Here is a 17,329-nt window from a genome sequence, read left to right as displayed (position 1 = left end):
ATAAAAATGATCAATACAAAATATAAAGTAAAAATACATAAAACAAATTAACCTGCACTTTACCTTTAAAAAGAATTATGGCTGGTGTGAGTTTCTAAACTCTTGTGGGATTCCACCCAACGGAACGACACGCGGAAGAGTGTCTCAAAGCAATCGCAGTCTCCCAGCGCTTATTTGGCAGGCTTATTCCTTACACCTTACTTACAAAAGTTAAGCAGGTTTGATATCGAAATTCTACACGTAACGCTCATAACGGTCGACAATGTCCACCATGTTGAACTTTCTTATTTATGGCCCCATCTTCACGAAATTTGGTAGGCGGCTTCCCCGCGCTAACCGAAACTGATGTACGTACTTATTTCGATGGTATGGCGCCACTGTCAGCCGCCATATTGAACTTTCCAACGTCACTAATTCTCCAACCTCTCGTGTACTGTAGGTAGAAGGCTGAAATTTGGCATGCTCATTCCTTTCAGCTTACTTACAAAAGTTAAGCAGGTTTCATATCGAAATTCTACGCGTAACGTTCATAACGGTTGACAACGTTTGCCATGTTGCACTTTCTTATTTTTGGCCCAATCTTCACGAAATTTGGTAGGTGGCTTCCCTGTGCTAACCAAAACCGATGTACGTACTTATTTCAGTGGTATGATGCCACTGTCAGCCACCATATTGAACTTTCCAGTGTTACTAATTCTCCAACTTCCCGTGTAGGTAGAAGGCTGAAATTTGGCAGGCTCATTCCTTACAGCTTACTTACAAAAGTTAAGCAGGTTTTATTTCGAAATTCTACTCATAACGGTCATAACGGTCGACAACGTCCGCCATGTTGAACTTTCTTATTTATGGCCCAATCTTCACGAAATTTGGTAGGCGGCCCTCCTGCGCTAACCTAAACCAATGTACGTACTTATTTCGGTGGTATGATGCCACTGTCGGCCTCCATATTGAACTTTTCAACGGTCTTTGTTACTTATGGGCCCATCTTCAAGACATTTGGTACACGGGTTCCCAACGCTAACTGAATCCTACTTACGTACATATATACGTCCATAGCCTGCAGCTCGGTCACCGTGTGAGGCGGCGTTGGGTCCCCCATCCCAACGCCTCCCACATTGTTGGCTGCCTGCCTATATAAGGCCGTCCGTCGCTCCGGTCTTTACATTCCCTTCCTTGCTTCGCCACGGGATTCATGTCTCCCTGCTGATAACTACAGCCTTTTTATGTAATCCACAGCTTCTCTGCTGTTTTATTGTTCGTTTATTACAATTATAGTTATTGTGTAGGTATTTTAGACTTACTTTACATTGTTCAGGTACCCATTTCCTTTATCATTCCAACCGTACCCCCATTAACATGTCTATTGAGATGATCACCATCGATCAAAGAACTGTCACTTACCGAGTGGTTTCCATGCCCAGAGATGGCACCTGCCTTTTCCATTCTCTGTGTTACATATTGCACGACCATATCAGGCTCACTCTTGATATCCGGAGGAATATTGTGTCTTATGTATTGAATGACTGGGACAGGTTCAAGTTGTGGACTGATGACGGTACAGGAGATAATTATACTACACAGGAGCACTATAAGAGTGAAATGCTTAACACTAGAATTACCAGAGCCTACGAAAAAACTCATAGATACGTCTCACCTTAAATCACTTCTTAAATCCGTCCTCACCTCTCTGCCAGTGTCTTTTGTCCTGTTAATGTGCAGATTAAGAGCAGCAAGCAGCCAGCTATTCCATCCCCCACCGTCGCAGAACATGCACGAACTTCTCCCAGCTCATGCCTTGATTGATTATATGGGAGTGAAGTGCTGGAGTTTTAGAGTGGAAATAATAGATTGTTTTTGTAACACACGCATTTCATGTGTGTTCCGTTTCTACAGTAATCTGTATAAACACATTGTTAAAACAGAAACTTTTTCATATTTTAGTAATAAATGTAACAAAATGTAGGCATAAACTATAGAATATATGAAGCCTGATTTCCAAAGATCAAATAAACACTTTCACAAAAGGTTTAAGAATGAGACAACTTCTCCCATGAGTAGCAGTAAGATATGCTGTCACAACCTTCTTGCCGTGCCTCAGAGACCTGAGTTCGATTCCCAGCTAAAAAGAAAGAGTTGTGTTTTTTTTTGTTTTATTTAACCTCCAACGGACATAAAATTTATAAATTGGTATGCACTGTCAATTAATGAGATCGTTATATTTTCATGTGGGATGCTTCTTTTAAAATATTTTTTAACAACTGAGACTGCAATTAACATGAACAAGTGTCCTTATAACTGTTATTTTTAAGATGCATAACACACAGACAGACAGAGCACTGCGTAATAGAGAGACAGACAAACAGGCAGAGAAGTCACTAAATAAACAGGGAAGGCACATGTACTGAAAGAAAAAAAAGATCAATATGTGTGTTGTTTCTGCGACACTGAAAAAGCTCACATGTGGGTCGCTGGTTATGCTGCCAGCGGTGACCTTGTTGTTGCTGAACGGAGGCCATTGAGGGTGAACGGGGCGGCAGGGGGTAGCACTGTAGGGTGGCTGCCTATTGAATGGGGGCGGTGGTGGGCGATTCACTACCCGCCTTTGGCAGCACCGTGTTCGTTCTCGGTGGGCAGACGCTGCAGGCTGCATACTATAGTGGAGGTGACTGTGTGGTGGGCGGATAGTGAACTGCACCTCGCCACCCCCATTCATTCTCAATAGCAAGCCTGCTTGTACTGTTACACTCATAGCAGGAAGTTGTCTCTTGTCAGTACATCAGACGTTTTGACGACAGGTGTCTTCCTGCTGTGATAGCATGTACAGTGCTATGCAGAAGAGCTCATCTTAATCTTTTGTCTTCACCCTTCAAGAATGTCTCTGAAGCACAAATCTAATGTAAGTACTGGTGATACAGTAAAGAACAGAAAAACTATCAACATTGAAAATAAAGTAAAAATAATAAAAAGATCAGAGAGAGGTGAAACTCCATCGTTCATTGGCAGAGCACTTGGTTATAGTCAGTCAACAATAGCATTTATTAAAATAATGTACCTGTTAAGACTTACAAACAAATTCAACTTAAATACAAACCTACAGTCTCATACGTAACCCGGGGACTGCCTGTGTATATATATATATGCACACATGTTGCAACAGACGTTCACGGCTGCGCTATCTAGCGGCACGTTTGGTCCCTGTGCGTCGCTCTTCACCCATGTTTATTTAAATTGCCAAGAGATGGCACAAGTGTCCAAGTATGAGAAGGCCGACTGCTATGATCAGGTGAAGGTGAACTGCCGTATGAATGTAAAACATGAACGAGCCAGTGTGTGTGTGACCGGCTGACATACCCGCGTTTCCGCGAGTCACTCTCCCACACACACTGATAGTGCTGTATTTCATTCGCCAATGTCCGTTATATGCAAGCACGTTTCAACAGAGACTCGCCTTAAAAAGACAGCATCCTTCCCCCACCATTTTCCCCAGACGCAGCAGTGGTTGTATGTCACTTCCCTCAGAAGAAGTCAGAAGAAACTCTATTTCAAAGGCATCTGAAATGCCACAGCAGACAGAATCCAGAGTGGACGAACTTACAATAAAATGTGAATCATAAAACTGTTTGTTCTGTTTCTATGTTCTGTTTCTTTCATTTGGAAAATTCACTGGCTATACATTCCCGGGCAACGGCGGGTACTCCTGCTAGTGTGAAGATATATCTATATATATATCTATATATATATATATATATATACTGTATATATACAGTATATCCTTATACTATATATATCCTTATACTGTATATAATTTGATACTATCCGTATGTACGGTGTTCGCGTCAATACCTCGACTCAATACAAGTTAGAACCATTGTTAGACTTTGCCTGTGTAGTTAGAACATAACGTGGCAAACGCGGACACAGTATTGCATGATTGGCTAAGAATGTTCAGATGCTTCAGTGACGCCGCTGGACGGCCGAGTATAGTAAGTCGGTGTTGGTTCGAGCAGATAACAGTAAGTTTGGTTGGTTTTTGAAGCGTTGGTTTGGTGGGGGGTACTTTCCAGGACTAACGTCGTCGACTGACTTAAACCCTTCGACAGCTCCGGAACCGTAAGTAATTTAGAATGTATTGCCATTTGCTTGGTATGTCGGAATCTATCTTTAGGCAATTTGGTTTTGGCATCCGTCCTTCTGACATCTATTGGAAAACTGAGTAATGATGGCTGGGTATTAACAACGGTCATTGTTTAAATTTTGTTTTAAATGTTTTAAAAATTTTATTTGCCGTAAAAAATCAAATGAGGTGCGCCGAAGCGCTGAGTTCACGTTTTGCAGCCCTGTTTGAACAGTAAGCTCTTAATTACATCGGCCGAAAAGGTATATATATATACACATACATACAGTGCATCCGGAAAGTATTCACAGCGCATCACTTTTTCCACATTTTGTTATGTTACAGCCTTATTCCAAAATGGATTAAATTCATTTTTTTCCTCAGAATTCTACACACAACACCCCATATTCACAATATGAAAAAAGTTTACTTGAGGTTTTTGCAAATTTATTAAAAATAAAAAACTGAGAAATCACATGTACATAAGTATTCACAGCCTTTGCTTAATACTTTGTTGATGCACCTTTGGCAGCAATTACAGCCTCAGATCTTTTTGAATATGATGCAACAAGCTTGGCACACATATCCTTGGCCAGTTTCGCCCATTCCTGTTTGCAGCACCTCTTAAGCTCCATCAGGTTGGATGGGAAGCATCAGTGCACAGCCATTTTAAGATCTCTCCAGAGATGTTCAATCGGATTCAAGTCTGGGCTCTGGCTGGGCCACTCAAGGACATTCACAGAGTTGTCCTGAAGCCACTCTTTTGATATCTTGGCTGTGTGCTTAGGGTCGTTATGCTGCTGAAAGATGAACCGTCGCCCCAGTCTGAGGTCAAGAGCGCTCTGGAGCAGGTTTTCATCCAGGATGTCTCTGTACATTGCTGCAGTCATCTTTCCCTTTATCGTGACTAGTCTCCCAGTTCCTGCCACTGAAAAACATTCCCATAGCATGATGCTACCACCACCATGCTTCACTGTAAGGATGGTATTGGCCTGGTGATGAGCAGTGCCTGGTTTCCTCCAAATGCAACGCCTGGCATTCACACCAATGAGTTCAATCTTTGTCTCATCAGACCAGAGAATTTTGTTTCTCATGGTCTGAGAGTCCTTCAGGTTCCTTTTGGCAAACTCCAGGCAGGCTTCCATGTGCCTTTTACTAAGGAGTGGCTTCCGTCTGGCCACTCTACCATACAGGCCTGATTGGTGGATTGCTGCAGAGATGGTTGTCCTTCTGGAAGGTTCTCCTCTCTCCACAGAGGACCTCTGGAGCTCTGACAGAGTGACCATCGGGTTCTTGGTCACCTCCCTGACTAAGGCCCTTCTCCCCTGATCACTCAGTTTAGATGGCCGGCCAGCTCTAGGAAGAGTCCTGGTGGTTTCAAACTTCTTCCACTTATGGATGATGGAGGCCAGTGTGCTTATTGGGACCTTCAAAGCAGCAGAAATTTTTCTGTAACCTTCCCCAGATTTGTGCCTCGAGACAATTCCTTTGACTTCATGCTTGGTTTGTGCTCTGACATGAACTGTAAACTGGGACCTTATATAGACATGTGTTTGCCTTTCCAAATCATGTCCAATCAACATAATTTACCATCGGTGGACTCCAATTTAGCTGCAGAAACATCTCAAGGATGATCAGGGGGAAAAGGATGCACCTGAGCTCAATTCTGAGCTTCATGGCAAAGGCTGTGAATACTTATGTACATGTGATTTCTCAATTTTTTTATTTTTAATAAATTTGCAAAAATCTCAAGTAAACTTTTTTCACATTGTAATTATGGGGTGTGTAGAATTCTGAGGAAAAAATTTATTTAATCCATTTTGGAATAAGGTTGTAACATAAAAAAAGAAAAGTGATGTGCTATGAATACTTTCTGGATGCACTTTATATATATATGTATGCATGTACCTGAAAAGCTTTTTCTTGCATGTGAATATTTAACTGCAATGTGAATTCTTTGTGTCCTTTTACATTTCTATTTCTACTTTACAGAAGTGTAAAATGAACTGTCATCACAAAAAAGGGCAATTAAAATTTTTTATGATTATGGTGAACATTTATTTCAAATGTTCTCCTAGACTAAGGTCTTAAAATGTGCTTGAAACTGCAGTTAAATCTACTGTTTCCATGAAATCCATAACACTTTGTTCTTTACTGCAATTACCTAAATACTGTTCATATATCTCATAAAACACTTTGAGTGTCTTGAACTTTCAATAATGAGTAAAACCCATTACAGTGTTGCAATCAAAAGCCTTAGCTTGTAACAGTTTAAAACAATGTAATCAATTTAAATTCCACAATAAGCTATTGGCATGCTGAATGTTTCTTAATGCAATTTATGTTTTGAAAAACCATCTTGCATATATCAAAGATGTTTACTGAATGTAGTCCTCTTTATAACATAAAAAATTAAAATGTCACAGATATTATGTATTTTTGTGATATTTTATAATGAATTTGGGCAATTTTAACACTTAAAAGGCTGTAGTTTCTGTCAGCTGCCTAGGTTTACACTGTCTCTAAAACCAGCTAACCAATCTTAATGATATATACTGTACACAGTAAATATATCAGTACACTTTATTTATATAAGTTTATTATGTTTTGCATTGATAAAAGGATTTATTTGTACATCTGTAAAGAGTACTGTTTGTGCTCAAAATATTTTTTAAAAGCACTGTATATAAAACTATTTATATGGGTTTTTTTTTAGTGTTTTAATAAAGTTTTACTGCATATTACCTGTAAAAAAAAGTATTGATTTGTGGGTAGCCTACACAATTATGCACGCAGAGTTAGGCAAGTTGAACTTATTGCAGGTGACCGGTGAGAGTCGTGGAGACGGGACATCTTAACGGATTAAGATTGACCTATTTATTTTTACCACTCTTTCACAGCTTAGTTGATACTGACAATAAAGAGTCCTTTAATTATTTGCATGTAAAGCATAGTGTGTGGGTTTTCTGAAAGATGAGGAAATAAACTTTCATAAATGATCATATGTAATGGTGTAAAAATATATAATAAAAAACTAATAGCACTACATACCCACTAGATGGCAGCAACACATCAACAATGTGCCTTAATAAATTGCTTGGGGGAGAAACGCTTTGTCTAGTTTGAAACATTCATGCATGGATCTGTTAAAACTTTTTTTCATACATTAAGGTAGCTAAATGTGGCATAACAATATCAAGCTCAATTGATGAAAGAGCATTAGTCATATACAGTATAGTGTATAAAGAATTAACATCTATTCCTTGCTCTTAAATAGTAGCCAGAGAATTTTATGCATTTATTTCCCAGATGCCTTTATCCAAGGTGACTTGCAGAATTTCAGATATAATTAGTTCAATTTCTTTTGACTTGCTGATTTGAGCACAGGCAGGTGAAGTGACTTGCTCGGTCACACTGTCTCAGTAGCAGGATCTTAAACCACAACCATCGGGTTTAATGTCCCAAGTCTTAAGCACTATGCCTCAGTGCCGTTGTGCTGCCTTAACTAAATCAACACACAAGGGGCAAATCGTAACATAACGAATCGTCAGTACAACAATCAAACTAGCCTTCAACAGACATCCCGACACAATTATCATGCCACCACATTGCATCCTATTACTTTATATTTATATACACTTAAATAAACTTTAAGCACTTAAGCTTCAATGCTTGCAATAGCAGAGATTTCTGGGAGATGGAGAGATGCTGCCGTGCATGTCAGAATGAGGCAGTGGATCAGGTTTTTTAACACTTAGCCGAGCCACTTGCTTATTGTCAGGATAATCACGCTATAAGTGCACAATATTCTTCAGAATACTTTTTTATAAAAATTTTCTATACATACAGTATATCTTTTTACAGTAAGTGCATAAAATGTACACTTTTTTAAAAAAATACTGTAAAATAACTAAAACCATTAAATATTATAGGCATTTCAACACTGGATGAAAACCGGTGTGCTTAGAATCTGAAATTAACTAATTGCTTCAATTTATATAATGCAGAAGAAAATAGGGATTTTCACATACATTCAAAGAAAAATGTAAGTAATTCCAAAATTATGCTAAGTCACAATTGTGATGTAGTCATGTTCATGAGAAATTTTCCATTCCACCACCAAACAGACCTGCTTACAGATGCCTGTTTTTTGGGAGGGTGGGGGAAGTTATACATGTGTCATAATTACTGTCAAATTATAAACAACAGCTATAATTTAAGAAATGTTTTCAAGCATGCATTAACTTACCCATCAGTCTTGGGTACAAGGCAGGAAACCATCACAGAGCCCACTCACACTGAGCCTGTTTAGATTCTCTAAAATCAGTGGTTCTTAAACTTATTTTTTTCTCATGATCGAATTTTGCTTTTTTTTATGTCTTTACAAGCCACAATCACCACAGAGTGGCATTCCACCGGAGTGGCAGTATTCTTCTTGGAGAATTACCTCTGATTGCCAACCCATGGGTTCCTAGAGAATTGCCAGTGTTTATCATGATGTTTTCTTAACCTGCCCATGGTGACCCATTGCAAAACATTAAGAAAACCATTTGGGACTGTTTGCCATTCAGTACTGTTATGATTTATGATTCTGCGTGACACAAAGTAAGACAACACAGGACCTATAGTTTGAGAAACCGTGCTCAAATTCATACTTCCATAACACACACATAACCTCCACTTTAGACTGCTGCCTGTCTACAATTCAGTGTTACAGCAGGCAGAAGCCCATCCAAGTGTCATTGAGTGCAAGGTAGGAAACAAACCTAGTCATTGTGTGAGTTTATTACAAGGCCCACTCATTCACACACCCACAATCACACAATGTCACCCATGATTTGGGGTTATTATAGCCCAAAGAGCAGCTAATGAATACACTGTGGAGTATGGGTCCACAAACTTTTTAATCAAGGGGTCAGCTCACTGTCCTTCACACTATGAGAGGGCCAGAGTGGGGATTAAATACAAAATATATATATGCATAATGCCATAAATCTAGGAACATTTCAGACACAAATTGTTTTACATGAATTTTAAAAAAGTTCTTTGAAATGTAATGGAATTACAGTATAGCCTGTAACCTCATAGTACTTAATCTTAGTACTTAACTAAATCAGTTTGAACTATGAGTCTGGTTTTGGCTGACTAGGAAGTCTATGTCAGTTTCTATGTTGTCACTGCCAGTCGTAATACGTAATACAGGTTTAAATAAGTGAGTCTGGATCTGGTTGTAGATTTGATGTGTTTTCCTTTGGAAAAGATCTGCTCAGTCCATGTTTTTGAAGATTAGAGTAAGTCTTAGATAGGAGAGAGAATAGAAATTAATTAGGTTGCTTGACTAGAATAAATTGCTCCGACTGCTACAGTTTTGTAATTCTACCAGTTCCAGCTGATAAACGTGATCAACAATCGGTAATCAATAATGACTTTAATTTTATTAATTGTATTGAAATCATTCCATACAGATCGATCAATTTTTACAAAAAATAAGATTGAAAACAAGTCAACCCCCACCCCTGAGAAAGAGAGCATAGTCAACGGGGTAAAACTTAAGGCTTGTAAACATACCTACATTGATGAGTTTAATAGGGTAATGAAGAATGGAGAAGAAAAAGAAATGCAGACATAATTGCTTCCTCTGTGCTTGAAGAGCTTATTCTAAAATATTATTGATTAGATCCTGCCAGGTTTTGAAAAAAATCTGTTAGCAAAAGGGTTCTGAAACAAATGAATCTCTTTTGCTTGTACATGAAGCTCTCAAAATCATTTGTGTAACTCATTTTGCAACATTTCCAAGGCTTCTCCACATTTCTCAACTAGTGGTTTTTTAGCTGATCATATCTGAGTTTTGGGAAGATGGCAAAGGTTTTCCTCTCTTACTTGTTGAAGATGCAGGCTCAGTTTTACTTCAAATGCTTTTACATCTGAATGCATGTCACTGATGACTTTACACTTACCCTGAAGCTGCATGTTGAGACCATTCAGTTGCTCTGCTATATTTGTTAAAAAAAGCAAGGTGCCATTTCCATTCTTGATCACTAAGCTCTGTAACTACTTTATTTATCCACTGTAGAAATGTGTTAATTTCTGGGAGCAAGTCGTAAAAACGTTTTCAGAAGTCGTCCCTGGCCAACGCACCTCCGTGTGTTACAAACCATTTCCATATGCAGTATTTGTCTCTGACAAAGTAGCCTGAAATTGTCTATGATTGAGAACATTTGCTTAAATGAAGTTAACACTAGAATTACCAAAGCCTAAAAAACTTGTAAATCCGGCCCACCTTAAATCCCTTCACACCACTCCGCCAGTGTCTTTTGTCTTGCAAATGTGCCGATCAAGACAAAGCAGCAAGCAACCTACTATTCCATCCTCCCACCACCACAGACCATGCACAAACTTCTCCCAGTTCCAACCTTGATTATCTGGGAGTGAAGTGCTGGATTTTAGAATGGAAATAGATTGCTATTTGGAACACATGCATTTCATGTGAGTTCCGTTTCTACAATAATCTGTGTAGACACATTGTTAAAACAGAAACGTTTGTCGTATTTTAGTAATAAATGACAAAATGTAGACATAAACTATAAAATGTGTGAAGCCTGAAGTCCAAAGATCAAACAAACACTTTCACAAAAGGTTCAAGGATGATACAACAGTTTCCGTGGTGCAGCGGTAAGAATTGCTGATTTGTAATCAAGAGTCCCCCAGTTTGATCCTCACTGCCTTGTATATTTACCGTTTTGAGTAGTGAGCTGCTCTTATTGTTAATATTATAAGATAAAAACATACATTTGATTTGCTTCTGTAACAGCCCCTGTAAATTTATAGTACTTGTAAAAGGTTTTTTTTTTTTCACTTTTATTCTCTCAGTCACAATCACGATACATACTACCACCCCCCAAACCCAGGGATTTGACGCTGTTACTTTTTATTTGAAACTGGGAATAACTGTAGATGTGATTGGTGTTTTGGAACAATGGAACTGGAAATTTTATGATCTGGATGGATAAAAGCTGACACACAAACGCTGGTGAATCTGCCTTATTCCTATCTCATTGTCACTTAATTTTTTTTATTCAGTTTTATTGAGTGTTCCAGTTTACGCTGAATTAGTATGCACCTTATTGTCCATGATGTCAAAGCCACACTGATAAAAAACAGAGACATCGGTATATGTGGTATTTGGGATTATTCATTTTATGACCCATATACTACATTTCGGAAAACATTGTGGCACGGATGCAACATTATTCATATTATTCATTCGCATACCGTCTTACGGTTGTAATCAGTGACTGTGTGCTTTTTTTTCCAGATCATGCCCAATCTCCACATTTTGGCGCATGGTGCTGTTTCTTTTGTACTCCAGAACATGCAGAGGAAAGAATAGTATAGAGAGGTCAGTTCCGCGCTATATGCAATCATCAAATTCAAATGTTAACAGTTCCCATACACCCAAGGACCATCCTTTCTACATTTACAACATGTGTACCTGTTGCAATGTACACAACTCTCTCTATGCTGTGGTTCCTATTACATTGAAGGGGCGCCTGACACTCACTCAGTCTGCTTTCCTGGGGGAAACGGCTGTCTTGGAACAGAAGCATGTCGATGTTGCATCCTCCTTTTTCCTTTCTTTTTCCATCGCCTTTTCTTGTAAGAAGCAATGACGAAGTTCCTCTGCAAGGTGAGCCATGAACACTCTTCTTTTCTCAGTGACTCCCATGCATGCCTTGCACAGTACATGAGATTTGTCCATCTCTCTGTTGATGCATGCAACTACTCTTCTTGCAGAACCCATCATGCTCAGGGCACCATCAGTTGTCACATTGGTTAAATTAGACTAGTCGAGCCCCAAATTATCAACAATTTGGTGGACTTTTTCATAGATGTCCTCTTCCATTGTCATGCCATAAATGGTCTGTAGTGCCGTGAGCTCTTCTCAGTGAAAAATGGCATGTCTTTAGGTTTCCTTTGCAAATGCGAAAGCAAATTGTCACTCATTTCTTCCACCTTACGTGGAATTGTTGCTGCGGAAAGTCATAACACACTAAATAAGTCTGCCTTCTCTAGACATCTTCCCTTAGCAACATAATCCAGACATTCTTTTTACAAACTGTTGGTGAATGGTCTAACACTGGTAGCTATTAGCTTGGCTGCTTGAAAACTGGCAAAAAATTATCATTCTGCTGAATTGCCATTCCATTTTTTTAATTGTGAGATTTTTTCTGACCTCATGTTCTCTGTTAGGGAATTGTATTTTTTCTTGTGTCGAGATTAAAGTTGTATTCTTTGAAAACAGCTGTAGATTCTTGATGAATGAGACTTTGTTCTTGCACTAAACCAAAAAATAGTCTTTGGTGTACTGTTGATTAAATATCCTGCATTCAGAATCGATTTTTGTATTCTGACATAGCTTAATGCAGCAGGTTCAGGATTCACTTGATGAGTTAGGGTGAATCAATTGCAGGAGGTTATATGGGTATTTTTTTAATGTTTCTGTGATGACTCCAACTGCCCAAATTGCATGTAGTTTGGTTTACGTAGGCTTATGTTTGGGAATTTAATGTTCAGCAGGCCAGACCACACACATTGCAGTTATTGTTTAAAGGGTCAGTAAAGTGACCGTCTAGGGCTGTATTTGGCGACAGTTTGGAGACCCCCACTGTGATGTCACAGCTTATAAAATAAATAAAATTAAGTGGCAGACCATACTAGAATGAACTGTACATTTAATGGATTAAAGATTTTGTTCTTGGAATAAGTGAACTGCAAATCATCTTTTTTTTGTCTAAAATTAAGTCAGAAATGGTGTATGCTATGTAAAAAGTATACCAAAGACATTGCAAGTCTTAAGCAGTAAATTAGGAACCACAGTTTAAGACATACTGTACTGGCAGAATATGAAGCAGCAGTTTTATTACAGAGTAAAAAATACAGTAAACAGTTAAGTGAAGTACAATAAAGAGTGGGTTATAAATGTTAAATTTCAACAACTATAGTTTATATGAGGCATTCAAAGAGTTCCCCATCATAAGTTATTTATATAACAGGAAATCATTGTATAATGGCATAGGTAAACTAAAATTTTTAAAGGTGGAATATAAATACAGTGCTGGATGTGTATATAATTCTTTATTACACCCTTAACTTATTTGTATTATTGTTTCATAATGTTAAAAAAAATGAAAATGCTGCCTTCACCAAAGCACTGCCTGAGGTATTTGCCTCGTTGCCAGCCCTGGATGCAACAATATTTTTTAATGTGTTAAACACAATACATTAATCACAGAATTTAACTTTCCCAGTCCTAATATATATTGGCTGACTAATTTAATGACTCACTCATTCAATCTTCAATAAAAGAACTGTTTTTAGTTTAGCTAAAAAGCTGACATTTGGCAGGATAGTACAGTATATGAAGAACAATAGGTTTCCACTAAGAAAGGACATTTTGATATATCAATATTTAGAAGTAAAATTTCCCAACAACTGAAAAAATAAATACCTAAAAAGCTCAAAAATGCCTTAATGGATCTGATTAAAATTTGATGATGTTGTAGGAAAAACAAAACGAGCCAAGAATTGTTTTTTATTTGTTGATATTTGTCAATAATAATGGTTTGGCAAGTTGGACATTTTAACGCACCGCATCCCCCATTTTGCCACAGTGATGACAGTGATTACATGGAGAAATGGGTCGTGACAGTTTATACAAATGATGGCCATGTGCAGAAGTGAATTAAAAACAGAGGAGCTGAAAGAAGCTTTAGCAAATGCTTGACAGCTACTGTGACTGTGAGCATACTCCATTTGGTACAGTTGATCCACTAAGAAAGTTATTTAATATAGTAATATTAGCCCCAAAACAACCTTGTGAAAATGCCAACGTTTTCTCATCAGCCAGTTGTCTGATCCAGACAATTTCATCAGATCTCACAAAGTATAAATAAGAGCATCAACAAGCATGGCATGTCATCAAAGGTAGCAACTGCTCGACCACTGTGGAATAACAGTTTAAATGTCTCACTAGATTACGGCATTTATCTTAGAGCAGTGTTTCTCAAACTTTGTGGCCCTGGGACCCAGTTTTACCTTTTTATGTTCACTGAAGGATCAGAGACAACATTTGAATGGGGGGGGGGTTTACCCCCATCATGAATAGAGTGTGAAAGGAGTGGGTAGATGTGGTCCCCTTGGAGAAATTAGTGCGGTAAGTAAAGGTGGAAATAATATCAGGCAGCATTGTCAATCACTTGTGCAGACCTGGGGATGTCACGTGTGACAATAACTCTGAAATAGACTGATTACACTACATTTTTTTCAACATTACATAGTTTTGCCTTTTTAGAAAAGCCAACACTTTTGCCCCATAATGTCGTTAAGTTCGCAATACCAATCAACAGTTAGTGTTAACCAAGTTAAAAACAGAGAACATGAAAAAAGAACAGCCTGTAAACGGTGGAGAAAGCCGTGACGGAACACACTGAACCGCGATTTGTTCAGTAGCTGATCGAGATTCTGTGTTTCAGAATGTAATAAGATGAGAACAAGACGGTGCTGCTGAGTGAGTAAAAGTAATTAGTAACTTTTGTTTTTTTGTTGGTGGGTAGGAGCCGAATGACGAAGAAGTAAATATGTATTCTAATCTACTCTGCACTGAGGCATATTAATTTTGGGCTTTGATGCTAGTGGAGATTAAAGATTTTTAACAGTTTTTAGGTTTGAATGAGTCAACTTTAAGTCATCTTTGTAACATTACCAAATACTGCTTTAAAGTGAAGTGCTGCAGCAATCCTTTTTACACCAACACCAGCAAGAATTATGTGTAGCATGTTCAATAGTAAGTCTCTGTTACGACAAACAAAAAGATAAAAAAAAACCTCTGATACTTCTGATTAAATAATGGCACTGTAGCTATGGCCCAATGAAAATTTTGTGGGCAAAGCTAGGTAACACAATTAGTACATAATTTTATAGCATCAAAAAAAAATTGTATTACTGTGTTAATCATTCTAAAGCCTCAAGTTTATTTATCTTTGAAATGTGTTTGTTACTGTGTAATCACAATATGTATGCATTTTAACTGTTTGTGCGAGCTAATTGTGTTTGCTATCCTCAGCCATCAAGAATCAAGCCACAGGACATTATATTCTAAATGGTAAAGGAGAAGGAGTAGTGTCTAAGAGGTTCATTGATCTTGGTGTAGAATGGGAATATACCATTGAGGACAACATTGAAACTGTTCGTACAGATGGTCCATTGCATGATGCAGTTCTAGTTTTGGTAAGCCCTAATGATGATATATATTTTTATTTTTAATTTTGACTTCTTTTAGTATTGTGCTCACATAATTCAGCGATTTTACTTGTACTTTTCACCTGATGGCATGACACATTATTGGACTTCTTAATGTATAATCAATATTCTCATTGTCAATAATACTTAAAAGAGGAGGATGTGACAGTGAGTATCTGAGAGATGAATATGGACTTTTGTTAACCTTTGTGTAGCTCCATTTTGGAGTAATGAATCCTTCATTTTCTGGTTTAAAAAGTTAATACCCTACTGTGTGAAGAAGTGTGAACTTTTCTGTGCAACACTTACTCAAGCTTCATTCAGTTACACAGTTTATAGACATAGATAGAGAGTTAGATAGATATTTGTTCCTAGGGGAAAATTTACAGAAGGTCTTTAAATAAATAAATACATAAATAGACAAATAAATTTATGCATATACAGTGTATTGTAAAAGATGACAAGGACTAAAGAAAAGAAGTTGGGGTGATACTGCCACCCCATATTTTAAGGCAATTAAATAAAGCTTTTCAGCAAAGAAATAATGTTGCTTAGGATGTTAGTCTCTGAATAGACTCTCCAAGATGGCTAAATGCCAGACAGGGAGGAAGAGAAGAGGCGTTATTATACACCGCAGCCTTGTGGATCAGTGTTGAATTACCACCACCAGAGCCTTTAAGCCATGGGTGTCAAACTCTGTTCCAGGAGGGCCGCAGTGGCTTCAGGTTTTCATTCTAACCATCTTCTTCATTAGTGACCTGTTTTTGCTGCTAATTAACTTCTTTTGCCTTAATTATAATTAATTTGACACAGACCCCTTAGTTGTCTCTTTTTCCTTAATTAGCAGCCAAACAATAATGGGACACAAAACAAGCAGCCGCATGATCAGCTCACCTGTGCCCATCACACAATATCTGAAAATAAAGAAAGGTGAAGGTCTCAATAAGGCTGATCTCTCAGGTCACCAAAACATCTTATCTTAGAAAAAATGGAAAATACAATAGTTTTAGGAATGTCTGCTGTGGCAGAATGAGAGCAGCAGCAGGCCATGGAATTAAATAATGAGTTTAATTAACAGCAAGAATCAGCTTCTCATTAAGAGATTGGTTGGAGTGAAATTGGTTGAAGTTTGAAATCCCAGTTTAGCTGGTCATCTGTTGGCTTGTTTCACATCTCATTTCTGTTTGGCTGTCATTTAATGAAGAAAGGAATCAATTCAGAGGACTGAATCCTTAAACACAGGGCTATTAAAATGAAGGGAAAAGGAGTTCATTATCAGTAAAAACTGGTCAGTGATTAGGAAAAGGGTTAGAATGAAAACCTACAGCCACTGCGGCCCACCAGGACTGGAGTTCGACACCCCTGCTTTAAGCTGTCCCCAAGGTGCATGTGTGTGATGTAATGTATTGTGTGTGTATATGTAATGTATAAAAATTTAAAACGACCGAGAATCAATTTTTTTCAGTTCAGCACTGTTGTATAAACTTTCTTTCCATTTAGTAAAAAGAATTTGTGAATTTATTTTATACTATTTGGTTTTACTATTTGCTATTTTGTTACAGATTATACCACAAGACAATGAAACAAGATCAAGCCTTACATACAAATACATTATTCATGAGGATTCCGTACCTACAATCAATAATAACAATGTGCTACAGGAAGAGACTGACGCCTTTGAGTGGGCTTTGAAAAGCTGGTCACCCTGTTCAAAGCCCTGTGGAGGAGGTAGTGCTTTTCTTTCATTTAGTGTTTACTGCAATTACATTTGTATTCTGCCTTTAAAGGGAGGAAACTCTAATAAAGTGGCATTTTAAGACTTTATTGCAAATTAAAAGATGTATAGATATTAATCAACTTTGCACTAACTTTCATCACAAGAACAAGAGACAATGAACAGGGGTCTTGCCAGTTAAT

The 17,329-nt window shown here is 37.9% G+C and overlaps 1 protein-coding gene across 2 annotated transcripts in view; it reads left to right on the top strand.

Moving 5' to 3' along the window:
- Window positions 1-17,329, top strand: part of adamts3 (ADAM metallopeptidase with thrombospondin type 1 motif, 3) — a 304,447-nt gene that overhangs the window by 254,936 nt on the left and 32,182 nt on the right. For both annotated transcript variants that reach the window (XM_039758577.1, XM_039758576.1), the window contains 2 exons: window positions 15,237-15,400; window positions 16,975-17,140. In XM_039758577.1, the coding sequence (XP_039614511.1) occupies window positions 15,237-15,400; window positions 16,975-17,140 (330 nt within the window). The remainder of the gene's footprint in view (window positions 1-15,236; window positions 15,401-16,974; window positions 17,141-17,329) is intronic.

The sequence above is a fragment of the Polypterus senegalus genome, chromosome 7, assembly GCF_016835505.1.
Source record: "Polypterus senegalus isolate Bchr_013 chromosome 7, ASM1683550v1, whole genome shotgun sequence".
NCBI lineage: Eukaryota > Metazoa > Chordata > Cladistia > Polypteriformes > Polypteridae > Polypterus > Polypterus senegalus.
This window is presented reverse-complemented; position numbering and strand designations above follow the sequence as displayed.